The 13,104-nt window shown below is 49.0% G+C and overlaps 1 protein-coding gene across 3 annotated transcripts in view; it reads left to right on the forward strand.

The window, feature by feature from the left end:
- ZNF395 (zinc finger protein 395) overlaps positions 1 to 13,104 on the forward strand; it is a 37,507-nt gene that overhangs the window by 19,486 nt on the left and 4,917 nt on the right. For all 3 annotated transcript variants that reach the window (XM_079139953.1, XM_079139955.1, XM_079139954.1), the window contains exons 2-7: positions 4,468 to 4,732; positions 6,066 to 6,298; positions 7,885 to 7,994; positions 10,211 to 10,449; positions 10,882 to 10,982; positions 11,698 to 11,986. In XM_079139953.1, coding sequence (XP_078996079.1) covers positions 4,468 to 4,732; positions 6,066 to 6,298; positions 7,885 to 7,994; positions 10,211 to 10,449; positions 10,882 to 10,982; positions 11,698 to 11,986 — 1,237 coding nt within the window. The remainder of the gene's footprint in view (positions 1 to 4,467; positions 4,733 to 6,065; positions 6,299 to 7,884; positions 7,995 to 10,210; positions 10,450 to 10,881; positions 10,983 to 11,697; positions 11,987 to 13,104) is intronic.

A 13,104-nucleotide genomic window follows, 5' to 3' on the forward strand; every position in this document is an offset into this window, starting at 1 on the left:
ACCAAAGTAGTTTTTCATGTTCTCTGGGGAAGGCATCCAAGGGAAACAACAACAACAACAACAACAAACTGAGAACCAGCAGGTGGCGATGACAGAATGTGACAAGGTTCACCTGGCGACCTCCAAACCAGGAGGATCATAAACGTAATTGTTTATAATCATAAATATGCTTGCAAGAGTGCATGCCGTCTAACAACAGAGTTAGTGGCTAAGAATTGCTAAAAGAATTGTTGGTGAATCCTGTTCTCCTTGAAGTCTTGTTTTAAAGTAAGAGAGGTGGTTTGCCGTCAGCATTTGGGCCTTTGGTTGAGTTTAGAACATGACACTGAAAGAAAACTTCAGCTAAAATCTTACACATCTTAAAGAAAAGACAACTTTCTGGTAAAAGTCTAAAAATGATGCACAAGATATTGACTCAAGAACTCAAGAAGAGAGGACTGGACCAACAACTTAAACTGTTGTTCTCTACAGTGGTAACCAACGGAGATCTTAAATATACAGAAAGCTGAGTTTTCACAGAAGCCCTTGGCAGAGGATTGATATCCATCACCTTGACCCATAAATTATTCATTAGAGAGGTAGCACCCCAGCTTTTGCAAATAGGAGTCTTATTCCAAACTTTACCCTCCTTAACTTAAAAAACAAAATCCACTAGTTGTATGATAAATCACTCTGACTTCTGACCTGTGTCCTATAAGTGTGGCTAGGTGATGTCATAGGTTGCAATGTCGCGGGGTGGCGGGAGAGTGCAGCTCTTGTGTATGAATGTGTGCACACACGTACGTGTGCTGAGACATGCAGTTGTCCAGCAACCGTCCCACAATAAATAGCAATTTGCAACTCTGAACCACAGAGAGGGTTTGTTTTACTGTTCTGTCAGTTCCAGTTACTTCACTGATGGCAAATGTCCTCATTAAAGGCCATTAGCACATCAGGATGTGTTTGCTGAGCCTGGACAAGGGCTAACCCTTTTTGGACATTGACCAAAATACATATTCGAGGGTTGCCAACCCCTCCTACTTGTGACAGTGGTAGGGGTGGGAAGCATAGGAGGGCTCGCGGTCGCCTTGCGACTGTCCTGAGAGGTCTTTAGCAGGAGTTTGTGTTCAAGGGATTCTGTAAGCTGAGAGAGTCAAACCGTAAAGTGGCATTTGACTGTGTACTGAAATATTATCAGTTTCCCTGAAATAGAGGTTTCTTGGTTTCTTTTGGCTGCTGTAGAACTACTTGGCAAATTAGTGGTTGGCTGGTACTGAACTATTGATAGCTCCCAAGAAGAGGGTGAGTGCCTAGAAGTAGAGGCGGGAAGAAGGAGTGAAGGATGCCGCAGGCGAGGGGCAGAGAAGCCTGTGGGAAGGAGGGTGGGACCTGGCTGCAGGTGTACAGCAGCAGTGGTCCAGGAGCAGGCTCTGAGGTCCACCCACACCTACAGCTGTTTGCTTCCTCTTCTCTCTAGACCAGGGCCGTAATGGCACAGTAGTGTGCTGATGTGGGAGGCACCCAGCCTTGCCTGGCGATGCTGTCCCGTTTTACTTCCGTGCCGTAGTTGGCTACATTTTCCTGTTATTCCTTTGTGCCTCTCAGAGGGCTGCGTGTGTATAAAGGTCATCCCCAACTTGAGCCACTAAGTGGTTCACGGTGGCTTGGACCGATGAACAAGGGCAGACCAAAAAGCATTGGCCTTCATTTTGTAGGGAAGAGGCAAAGATGCAAATGGAGGGGACGTTTTCCTGGCTGGGGAAATGGAAGTCTGGACTTGCAGAGCCAGGCGCTGTCTTTTCTATCCAGGGTCACTGACGCCGGAGAAAAACATCATGTAATGAAAAGCAACTTAATTGAATGTTTTAATTTGAGAGATCCCACACCTACTGCATTAGTCGCAAGACTATGACCCTTGACACCAGCTAGCCATGAGTTCAAACCGAAGGCTGTGGGTTCCTTGTCCTGTGGCCTCGGCAGCATGACTCCTCTGCAGCTCAGTTGCCTCATCAGAAATCAGAGACCAAGTGTTTATCTCATGGTGCTCCGAGGATTAAATTAGAATCAGCTTGTGAAAGCCAGTGCTTTGGGGGATGCTTACTAAAGGCAGGTCCCCTTCTTCTCTGCTTAAAAAATTAAGATTTAGGAGTGTGATAAATAGAACCAATGGTAAAAGTGCATTTTCAAGTGTAATTCAGGTGGAAGTCTAGGCAATGAAAGAAGGCAAAGCCTCGCGGGAGCAGACGGAAGTGGGCAGGTTCACCCACTTGGTGCAGATCTAGCGGGTTTTGGAAAGAGCAGGCTCGCCGACAAAAGAAAAAGTATTCTTTAAAAAGACAAGAAAAAGGCTTACAAAAACATCATTGGAGTTTGTCGGCCAAACATCTCAGGCGCTGTCTGAAGACTGGAAAACCCAGGAATTTGGAAACTCTACCCTGTCTTCATTTTCAGTGGTAGAAACCCCAAACTTCCTGCTCTGGAAATGGGGGTGGCCTCTGGGATTTTTGCCAAGAAAAGGGTTGGTTGTTTCTCTGGGTCGGTGCTGCCACCTGACGTCTATGGGTGGCATTGCAGGCCTCCTCCACCTTCCATCAGCTCAATGAAATTGAATGGAGTGATTTTTTTGCAGTGCGAGGAGTGGGACCCAGGGAGGGCCTCTTGTGTGCTAGGCAAGTGCTCTACCGCTGAGCCACACCCAGCCCAGGCAACTGAGTTTTAAAACCCATTTAGCTTAGCTGAACATATTTTCCCTGTGATAAGGCATTTACTCTTTGCATTTTTCATCCTTTTTTATTGCAGTGGTGAAGCACTCTGAGACAGTGTGATTGGCTGTGAAGTCACCAGCCACCTCATCGGGTGATATGCATGCTGTGACTCTGACCTTTTCCTGATCTGCTCTTTACTTTCTCAGGAATTCACAATGGAGTTATCGTGCTATCAGATTCCAGCCCTTGAGGCCTTGAGTAAAGCTCTGGGGAAAACCAACCAGACCCTTTTGCTCAGTATTTGCAACTTTCTTGTTATCCTTTAAAGTTATTTTTGCCCTTCGTGGTTTGTTGTTGTAGAGATGCTTGCTAGCAGAACTTGCTGGACTAGTTGGGAAAGGGGCCAGGATTTGGGAGATAGAGAGATGGTGTGGGACCGCAATAAACCCTGAGGAGCTTTTGGACCAGGGTGAAAAGTGAAGAAGGTTTATAGAAACTTTCAAAGGAAGTTCCACTGACAGGCTTCCTTATGTGAGTGGGGCTGGGGGAGAGGGGAGGGATGCAGGAGGAATGTAGTAGAGCCACCTCTTGAGACTCCTAGCCTAACAGTAGCTGGCATGAGCCTAGCAGGGCGTTCTGGGCTGGTGCTGAGGTCCTGAAGACCCTGGTCTTTTACATTTGCCACAGCACCTGGGAAGCCCACTCCTCAGTGAAGTACCAACTGAAAACACAAATGGTGGGAGCAGAGGGCTTGGGACCTCAGAGGCGGGAGTGTGAGTGGGACCTGGAGGAGAAGAAGCACAGAGGCTGAGGGGAGGAGGGCAGCATGAGCTGGCAAAATGCTGGCCCTTCCTCTTCCCCTAGAAGACCCTGTCCTGGGAGCCAGGGCCAGGGCAGGGCCGGGCCGTCTGTGAGCCGGTTGGAGGTTCTGGCACTGGCTACCTTTGTCACCGTGGGCAGGTCACTCAGTGCTGAGTGTTCCTACGACAAGGAGAGAGTGTGGCTCATTTCCAAGGCTCTCTGCAGTATTGACCCAGCTGGGCCTGGGAACCTGCGAGTCGCCAACAGTTGTCTTCATGCTTCACCTGGCAGTGTTGTACCGGGGATGTCGGGGAAGGAAGTGCGTGGACGTGCGTGCTCAGAGATTCTCAGAGCAGGCAGAGCAGTTCAGATCGCAAAACTTTGGACATGGCCTTCAGGGACAATATTCAGGAATGTATTAAATCAGCAGTGATGCATCTGCCTAAGAAAATATGGTGTGGCAGTTTTTATTTTTATTTTTATTTATTTTTTTCTTTTTTGATTGGTGCTGCTGATTGAACCCAGGGCTTTGTGTCTGCTCGGCAAGCACTCTACCACTGAGCTACACCTGCAGCCCACTGACTGTTTTTATAGAATATCATTTAATAATACAGTAAAAACTTACCTAGTATACTAAGTGAAAATTCAGTTTACCAAACAATGATACTATTTTTGTAGAAATAAAAGTATGTAAATTACATGTTCAGAAGAGAGTGGGATGCTATTGAGACAAGACATCTTTGGGAGGCAGGTTCCGGAGTGACTTGGATTTCTTTGTGCTCATCAGTATTTTCTAAATGCCCTACTGGGAGCGGGAATTAGTTTTGTAAAAAGATAAAAGAACGATAAAAGTCACTTTAAAATGTTTCATCGTTTTGATGGGCACTCACTGGAGCCTGCCGTGCTGCGTGCAGTGCTCTGTGTGAGCTTCGGATTCCTGTGCATGGTGACAGAAGACTCACTGTCACCTTTGCCTCCCCAGGAGACCCAGCAGCATGGCCAGCGTGCTATCTCGCCGCCTTGGTAAGCGGTCCCTCCTGGGAGCCCGCGTGTTGGGACCCAGTGCCTCCGATGGGCCGTCGGGGGCTGGCTCGTCCTTGGAACCACAGGCAGAGCTTCCAGAGGGGGCCGCTCCTCAGCGCTTCCTCACCTCTAAGGGTCCTTCGTGCCAAGAGCAACCCAAGGAGGTCCTCAAGGCTCTGGGCACTGCAGGCCTTCAGCAAGTGGTCTTTCAGCCTGGACAGAAGGTAGGTTGATCCCAGTGTGACTGGGTAGCCCATCACAGGCCCTGGCTTGAGCACAGACCTTTTCCTCCATCCCTGGACTTGGGGCAGAGAGTGTCCCTCATTTGAGACCCCGGGCTCCTCCTTGGCTGCTGTTTGGAGCTGCTGTTTGGAGCCTAGACATTCTGGGCCATTCAGAACCTCAGTCTGAAGTATGGCCTTAGCTCAGTGTCTCTTCATTTGCTTCAGTTTGCAGCTTTGCAGAAGAAGGGAAAGGATCTCAGGATCATAAAGACAGAGGAGATTGAGTCTTGGAATTAGCTTTAGATATTTTAGGGGATGAAGAGGTTTATGTACTCTGAGTTCATTGTGGATTTCCTTTTCCAGCATTCCCTCCCCTGGGGCAGGACCCAACATCACCTGGGCCTACATTTAGATGCCTGGGGTTCTCTGTCATTGCTTTCTCAAGGGCCCATGGAGATTCTGCCTTCTGTCTCCCCATGAGGCTTGTGCCCCCCCCCCCCCCAGACCTCTCTTCCCATGAGATAAAGTGACCTGCCAACTCCAGGCATCCCTTGAGAGTGGTCAGCCTACCTCTCCCCCTTTCTGGCTTATCCTCAGGGAGACTCAGAATTCTTTGAAGGGAAGAATGCAGGGTATGAGAAATTCTGGGCAAGAGGTGGGTGCCAGCAGATAGGACTTCAGAGACAAGCAGGAGGATGGGAACAGATTCCAGGTTCAGAGGAATCCCAGCTGCTGACATGGTCACTGTCTTCCAATCTAGAGAGTGAATAAGGACCTCTTTTGGGGAAGAACGAATCCATTGTATCTAGCCTAGGTACTCAGGTGAGCAGCAGGTACCTGGGAACATCTGCTCTTAGTCCGGTGTCAGCTACTATAACAGAATACCTGAGACTGGGTCGTTTATGTACAGTAGTTTATTTGGCTTGTGATTCTGGAGGGTGGGAAGTCCAAGATCAAGGTACTGGCATCTGGAGAGGGCGTCTGTGCTGCGTCATCCCATGGTGGAAGGGGCAGGAGAGGGCAACAAGAGAGATAGTAGAAGGAGCTGAGTGGACCCACTGGTGTCATATCTGACCCACCCCCAAGGTGGGGGCATTCATCCATCCAGGAGGGCAGTCCTCATGGCCCAGTTGCCTCTTGATAAGCCCCTTCCCAACACTGTTGCCCTGGGGATTAAGTTCTCACCACATTCAGACCAAAACACTCGTGAATTAAGGATGAGTGAGTCAGAGAGCAGTCTATGGCAAGCCGATCCCGACTCCCGAACTTGGGCTCTCAAGAGCTTTGGGGTGAGCACTGCCGTGTGCTGACCACTGGCCGCTGTTCCCTGCAGGTTTATGTGTGGCATGGGGGTCAGGAGTGCACGGGCCTGGTGGAGCAGCACAGCTGGGCCGAGGACAAGGTGACGGTCTGGCTGTTGGACCAGAAGTTGCAGATCTGCTGCAAAGCGGAGGAAGTGTGGCTGTCAGAGCTGCAGTGCGTCATGCCCCCAGTGGCACTCCCGGAGCTGGGAGCCCAGGCACTGGCCTACAGACCGGTCTCCAGGAACATTGATGTCCCAAAGAGGTTCGTGCGGGCGGTGGGGGGGCACGGCTGGGCTGCCTGGCAATAGGAGGGGTGTGGGGTCCCAGGTGTTTAGTTACCAAGGTGGGGACAACGGGGACACAGAGGATGGGCTTCCTTTGGAAAAGACAGAATGGCATCTTGTCCTCCCCATGACTTTATTAGGGGTGACAGCTTCACTTTGGCAAAGGTCTTCTCATCCCTTTCACGCTTAGGCCAAACTCAGTTCATAGTTTTTCATGAGCAGGGACAGGAAGAAATGGCTGAGATCAGGAGTCAGCAGACTTGTTTGAATGGACAAATAGTAAATCATCAAGGCTTTGTGGGCCAGTCTCTGTCCCTTCAGCTCAGCTCCGCCGTGGTAGCATCCCAGCAGCCACGGACGGTTAGCGAAGGCAGCTGGCATAGCTGCGCTCCGGTGAAGCTCCATTCGTGGTTGCTGAAACTTAATGTCACCCTTATGTGTCATATGTCAAGAAAGAGTATTCTTCTTTTGATTTCTTAAAAACTACTTAAAAATGTCAAACCAACCATAACTCAAAAAAGATTTAAAAAGAAACTCTACCATTTTATATACAAGATGTGCAAGCGGTCAAGCCCGGAGCCACCTCTCCTTCTTAGTCTGTGGGTGCTGGTGCCGTTGACAGGAGATCCAGTGTTTTGAGACCAGAGACACCAGCAAAGAAATGATTTTTTTTTTTTATTCTATTGAAATGAAAATTCAAAGAGCATATTAATAAAAATGTTTAACACATGGCAGGACTTGGTTTAGCTGCTTCAAACTCAGTTGCATAGTTTAATAGACCCGAATTCTGAAGAATTAATTAATTCAGTCCTTTGAAATAGACCACCTAGATGTCTCTTTCTGACTTACTTTTCCTAATACTTTAGCATGAACTTAGAGCCAGTTCTAATTTTTCTTTCAAACAATATAACTGAATATGAATTGTTATATCACATGCAAAATTTTGTGGAACTTTGCTCTGTAAAGCATGGAGATTCACACAAGATTTTTCTTGTGTTTCTGGTCTGTTTACTCATTGGCTGATGTAGGAGGTTTCATTGACCTTCAGAAACTAACAGAATGCCTTGTTTGTTTTGGAGGAGAGGAGGAAGAAATTGATTCGTGTAATTGCTCCCCTCTAAATTTAAGCATGAGACTGGGAAAAGAGGAACTTTTCATGCTTTTGGATTCTGGTGGGCATCTTGTGCTCCCAACTTTGTTGTATTGTTTTGTCTCTTCTCTCTTTTCCCAAGTAAAATGTTCCATTTGAGGCTGCAGAGTTAGAAGCCAAGTCAGGGGAGCATGGAGCTGCCTCAGGGTGTCAGCCTGGTTGAAACAGAGGACCCTGTCATACTAGGGCTCATAATGTAAACATCATTCCGAATGAGCATTTTTCATGAAGAGAGAGGAGAGACCTTGCTGTCCCTGGAGCGCACACTGGCTGATTGGCTAGGGGCTCTGCAGGGACAGTGCAGAAGTGTAAGATGATCCCACGAAGATAACCAGAAGTGGCGTCTCATTCTGTGGGCACTCCAGACCAGCTGGCCCAGGAAGTGAACTTTCCCACCTACCCATTTGAATCTAGGAAGTCAGATGCCGTGGAAATGGACGAGATGATGGCGGCCATGGTGTTGACCTCGCTGTCCTGCAGCCCAGTCGTGCAGAGTCCTCCTGGGGCCGAGGCCAACTTCTCCGGTGAGCAAGCAGGGTCTGAAGGGTCCAGGCATGCAAGGACCAGTCAGTGACTGACACCTGTGCTTTGAGTAGCTGATCACAGTCAGCTTGACAGCAGGATTTCTGGAGGCCCTTCAGATTGTCTCTTGTGCCACTGAATCAGAAGCTTCCGTCCTTTTTCCTCAGTGTCCTCATCTGGGGAGAAGCTTCCTGGTGCACTGTGAAGATGATTGAGCTTGGCACTGAGCCACACTGGCCACTTGAGTAAGTTCTTCTCTGGCAGTAAGTGAGTGTGGCACTTTGATGGGGTCCTGGACAAGGCCAGTAGAGGACTATTTAGTTCACAGAGGTAGAACTAAAGTGGCCTCAAAAAATTCACACTCCAAGTGCCTAATTCAGCCTTGCAAATTAGTGTGGGCCTACAAGTCAAGGACCAGAAATCAATGAGCTGACATCTCAAGTAAATCTTATTGCTTAATGAAAACCAATGGTAGGACTTCAGATTTATAAATTAAAACAAAATTCTGGCTGTAACCTCTGAATACTTTCTCAGTGATAGGGAGGGAATAAGGGTTGCTGGGTATCAGTGTTTTGACAAGACTGGTAAGGAATCTGAAGTTTTCTTGGAAATTTGTTATAGAGCTGGCCTACCTTACTCCCAGGGAGGAACTTTTTCATCTATGTGACCTAACTGAATTGCATGTTACTTAAAAGCTTATGGGAATGTGGAGTTAGCTGTAAGCATGTGCCAGTAGGAAAGTGACCTTAACACGTGTTCCTCATAAGTAGTCTCCCTAGATAGAAAGTGAATATCAAGGAGAGACACGCAAATTGGTTTTTTTTCCCACCCAAAGCCTGCTGCAAGATATCTCTACACTTTGACGACACCTAGGGGTGAAGCTCAGTAGTGCATGTCTGCTTGATTAGCACAAACAAAACCCAGAGAAGTCAATTTTAAGTTTTTAGGAAGTCCTACAAGTCTGGGGGATCCAGGAGGTTGACTCAACAAATCCAGGAAAATGTCCTAAAGGGAAAGAAAATTACCGACTCCAATTTCCATCAGAGACTCACATGTTCCTCCTACTGCGCATGGCTCACCAGTGACCTGCAATGAGCCTGTTAGCTTCAGTCCCTTTCATTTTCTGTTAAGGACTTTTTCCATTACAACATACTTCTGATCTTATAATTGAAATTAGTGAAAAAATAAGTCTTCCTTGGAAATTATTTGAAGTAGCTTGTAAAGTGAGGTACACATAACAACCAAAACAAAAAACAAACAAAAAAAATTATGAGTACTATTTGCACAAAAACCACCTGCTCCCCTTGGTCTGTGTATTGTTAGGGTGGTGCTCTGTGTGTGTATACACAGGGGATCATGAGTATTTTTCTTTTTCTATAATTTTTTTTCCCTTGTAGTTCTAGGGATGAACACAAGGTCATGTGGATTCTAGATATGTGCTCTGCCACTAAGCCACATCTCCAGTCCATAAATATTTCTTAGATGGTCACTTGTAAATTGTCCCTGCTATGTATTTGCAAAGGAGTACTTTGTTCCCCTTTATCTGGTAACTCTGTCCAGAAAAACTTCTGATCAAAGAGGAGTCACTTATGTTCATCTTATAACTTAGAGATTAATTTTTGATATTAACTTTTTGCTTTGTTTTATATTTTGCTTCCTTTGTATGCCAATCTGCCAAATTTGGTGTTGAAGTCATTGAAGCCATTTCCCTGGGACAGAGTTTGTTGATGGCCAAGTTCCTGGTCACCTTGGAGTAGGTCTGCTATGCACCCACCTCTCCCTGAGAGACAACCTGATCGAAAGCATTTTGTCAGGAATTGGGCGAGACACACCCTCACTGGGCTTTCCGGGCTCCTCAGCCAGGCCTCTCCAGGCTGCTGGGACTCGTGTGCTCCTTCTGAGCCAGTCTGGAGGCAGGAGGGCTCCCCATATTTTTAGCATATACAGTGAGAGATGAGTTTCAACTTAGTCTCTTTCTATTAATCCTGCACAAATAGGAAGTTGCGGTGTTGTGTCTGCGGGTCAGGGATGACGACGTGGCTGTGGCAGAAAGCGTCCAGCAGGGTACAGCGGTCTGACAGTAGGATTGCTGCAGGGAACAGGCCTGCTCCCTAACTTTTGCTGCAGGCCAGAAGGGACCTTCAGTTGTTTTGTTTTTCCTTTGTGCCTGGGGACAAGCCCCTGAGTGTCCTCTCTCCTCTTCTCTCCATCCGGTCAGCCTCCCGTGCCGTCTCTGGTGACCCCTGGAAGGAGAGTGGCGATGTGTCAGACAGTGGCAGCAGCACCACCAGCGGTCACTGGAGTGGGAGCAGCGGCATCTCCACCCCTTCACCACCACATCCCCAGGCCAGCCCCAAGTATTTGGGGGACGCCTTTGGTTCTCCCCAAACTGACCATGGCTTTGAGACCGATCCTGACCCTTTCCTGTTGGATGAACCGGCTCCACGCAAAAGGAAGGTCTGTGTCTGGCGAGGGCATGAGCGAGCAGGGAGGGCCAGCCCTGGAGCAGCAGGGACCCCACAGGCCCCAGGGGCGCCACTCCCTCCCTGTACAGTTTTCCTTTGCCGTAGCTGCCACTTCGTGGTGTTCCCGGGGCCCCCTGCTCCTCTTAGATTCCATTTTTTCTCTCAGCTTCCACCCCAGTCCCCACTTTCCTTCCTGTCCTCCTGCAGAGGGCCATGCAGGAGAGGCTGCAGGTGAACTCAGCCACAGCACTGACCACTGCTGTGGTCCCAGGACCACCCCAAGTGACCCCGATAGCCATTTCTCTACTCTCAGAGAAGCCCTTCCCCAGAGCCTTTGCTGGGTCTGCGGGGGATCGCAGCGGCTGAGGGCCCCTGGGTGAGGGAGAGGAAGCCCACCAGTTACCCAGACTTCCTTTTCCCTTAGAACTCTGTGAAGGTGATGTACAAGTGCCTGTGGCCCAACTGTGGCAAAGTTCTACGCTCGATTGTGGGCATCAAGCGACACGTCAAAGCCCTCCACCTGGGGTAGGTATGGAGCTCAGGGCCTCTTGCCTAGGGTGCCATTCAGGTGTCTTTGCACCCTGATCCTTCCCCAGGACCCAGAACCCAGGTGCTTTCAAGGAAATGACTTGCTGGGACCCCTGCAGTACTGACCCTTGACTGTTGTCAGGGTGTTGTCCTTGTTGAGGAAGGAGGCCCCTCATGTCTTGGTGAAAGTCCATGCCACTTGTGGAACCGAGTCCTGCCTGTCTTGTGGATCTGTCTTCGTGCCCCATGTAGGAAGCAGCATGTTTTAGTTCCGGGTAGAAATGGAGTAATTGGCTTAATCACTGTTGGGACCCAATAGGCAGGACATGGAGTGGTAAATTCTGCACCTGCTTCCCTGCCTGGGAGTTGAGTCTCCATTAGCACTGAGGTGGCACCAGGGCCTTGTCTCTGTGCAGAGCCCGCTGAGCGGCTGCCCTGGCAGGAACTGACTCAGTCTTAGGGAGGGTGCTGCAGACAGTGCTCAGAGTGGGTGTGCGCATGTGGGGCTCTCTGAGGGCCCCACTTGCTGCTGATGTGTGAGCACATGGTCCCTGGTGACACCTCTTGGGAACAGGGTGTCTGGGCATTCTCTCGGGCTCCTGCTCTGACTTGCTGGTGGCCCTAGGCAGTGGCTTCCCTCTCACACCTTGGTTTCCCCTGGCTGTGAACGAGGGCCACGCGTCCCTGATGATGACCTCATCTTTCTACACAGGGACACTGTGGACTCAGACCAGTTCAAGCGGGAGGAGGATTTCTACTACACAGAGGTGCAAATGAAGGAGGAACCTGCTGGCCTCTCTGCCCCTGGGACGCCCACCGCTGAGCCCGCTCCCACCCCCCGAGTGACCAGCTCATCCCTTGCCACTCTTCCACTGCCTCTGCCCAAAGCCCAGACCTCTGGCCCAGAACATTCTAGTCTGGAGTCTCCCCTGCCCTCAGGTGCTCTCAGCAAATCAGCTCCTGGCTCCTTCTGGCACATTCAGGCTGACCACGCATACCAGGTAGGGAGTGGCAGCACTCAGGGGCTCAGCCTTGAATTCAGCGGGTCACTGGTCAGTCAAATCACAGGCCTCTGACCTCCTTGATCGAAGACTGAGCCCTTTGACCAAATTGCTGATCTCCTATGAAAAAGGAAAAGAGTCTGACGTCACTCTCAGTAAAAGTGGAATTCTTAGACCTCTCCATCAGTCATTTCAGGAGTGGTCCTGAGGAACCCAGCTGAATCTCTGGGTGACCAGGCTGATGGATTTGGACTGGGTGTTGTCCCATTGCTGGGTTATTTATTTTCTGTGGTACTGGGGATTGAACCCAGGGCTTTGTATATGCTGTGCAAGCACTCTACCACCGAGTCACATCCGCAGCCCCACATCTCTGGTTCAAAAGGTGATGCAGAAGTGTCTTTGGTCTTCCCCAGGGTAAATCTCTACCTCCTACAGTTGTGGTAATCAAACAAGCCAGCTTTGAATACCTGCTCTGTGTCAAACCTTGGACTGAGTCAGCCTTTCAGATAGAATCAGACCCAGTCCCTGCCCTTGTGGAGTGTGGTGTAGCTGGTGAGAAAATGTGTGGAGCTATGGTTAATTATAATAAATGGGCCAGGACTGTTTACTGGAGGCACAAGAAGGCATTGTGTGTATGGGAGGGATCTCACTGTTATGCCCATGCAGGTGGGAAAGTAGTCATGGGAAGGTGACATTTAGGATGGTCTTCCCCGCACATAGTAGGTACATGTGCAGCTTCCTATGTGCTGGTTTTAAAATCTTTTTATGCCTCCAGCTTGGTCTTTTTAGACTCTGGACCAATTTGCAAGTTAGTAATTAAAAAGTAGTTCTTCCAGTCAGAAAACCAAAAACTTGAGCTGGTTCTCTTTCTCATTCAATTAGTAGCCACTTTGCTCTTTCACGTTTGGCCAGTGTCCACCTCTAGCTGACCCTGTGGTGCCTGGACAGTGTGTCTGGTAGTTTTACAAGTGTATCTAAACTGGACACCCCTGAGCAGGTGACTGCTTCCCAGTAGTTGCCTGGTGACGCTGTGTTGTATTTCAGCAGTTCCACCCACACTCAAAGGTTTTAAACTCTTTTTGGCAACTGCCTGCGGCATATTCTTGATATGTGATCTA

This window comes from Sciurus vulgaris (genome assembly GCF_902686455.1).
Source record: "Sciurus vulgaris genome assembly, chromosome: 5".
Lineage (NCBI taxonomy): Eukaryota > Metazoa > Chordata > Mammalia > Rodentia > Sciuridae > Sciurus > Sciurus vulgaris.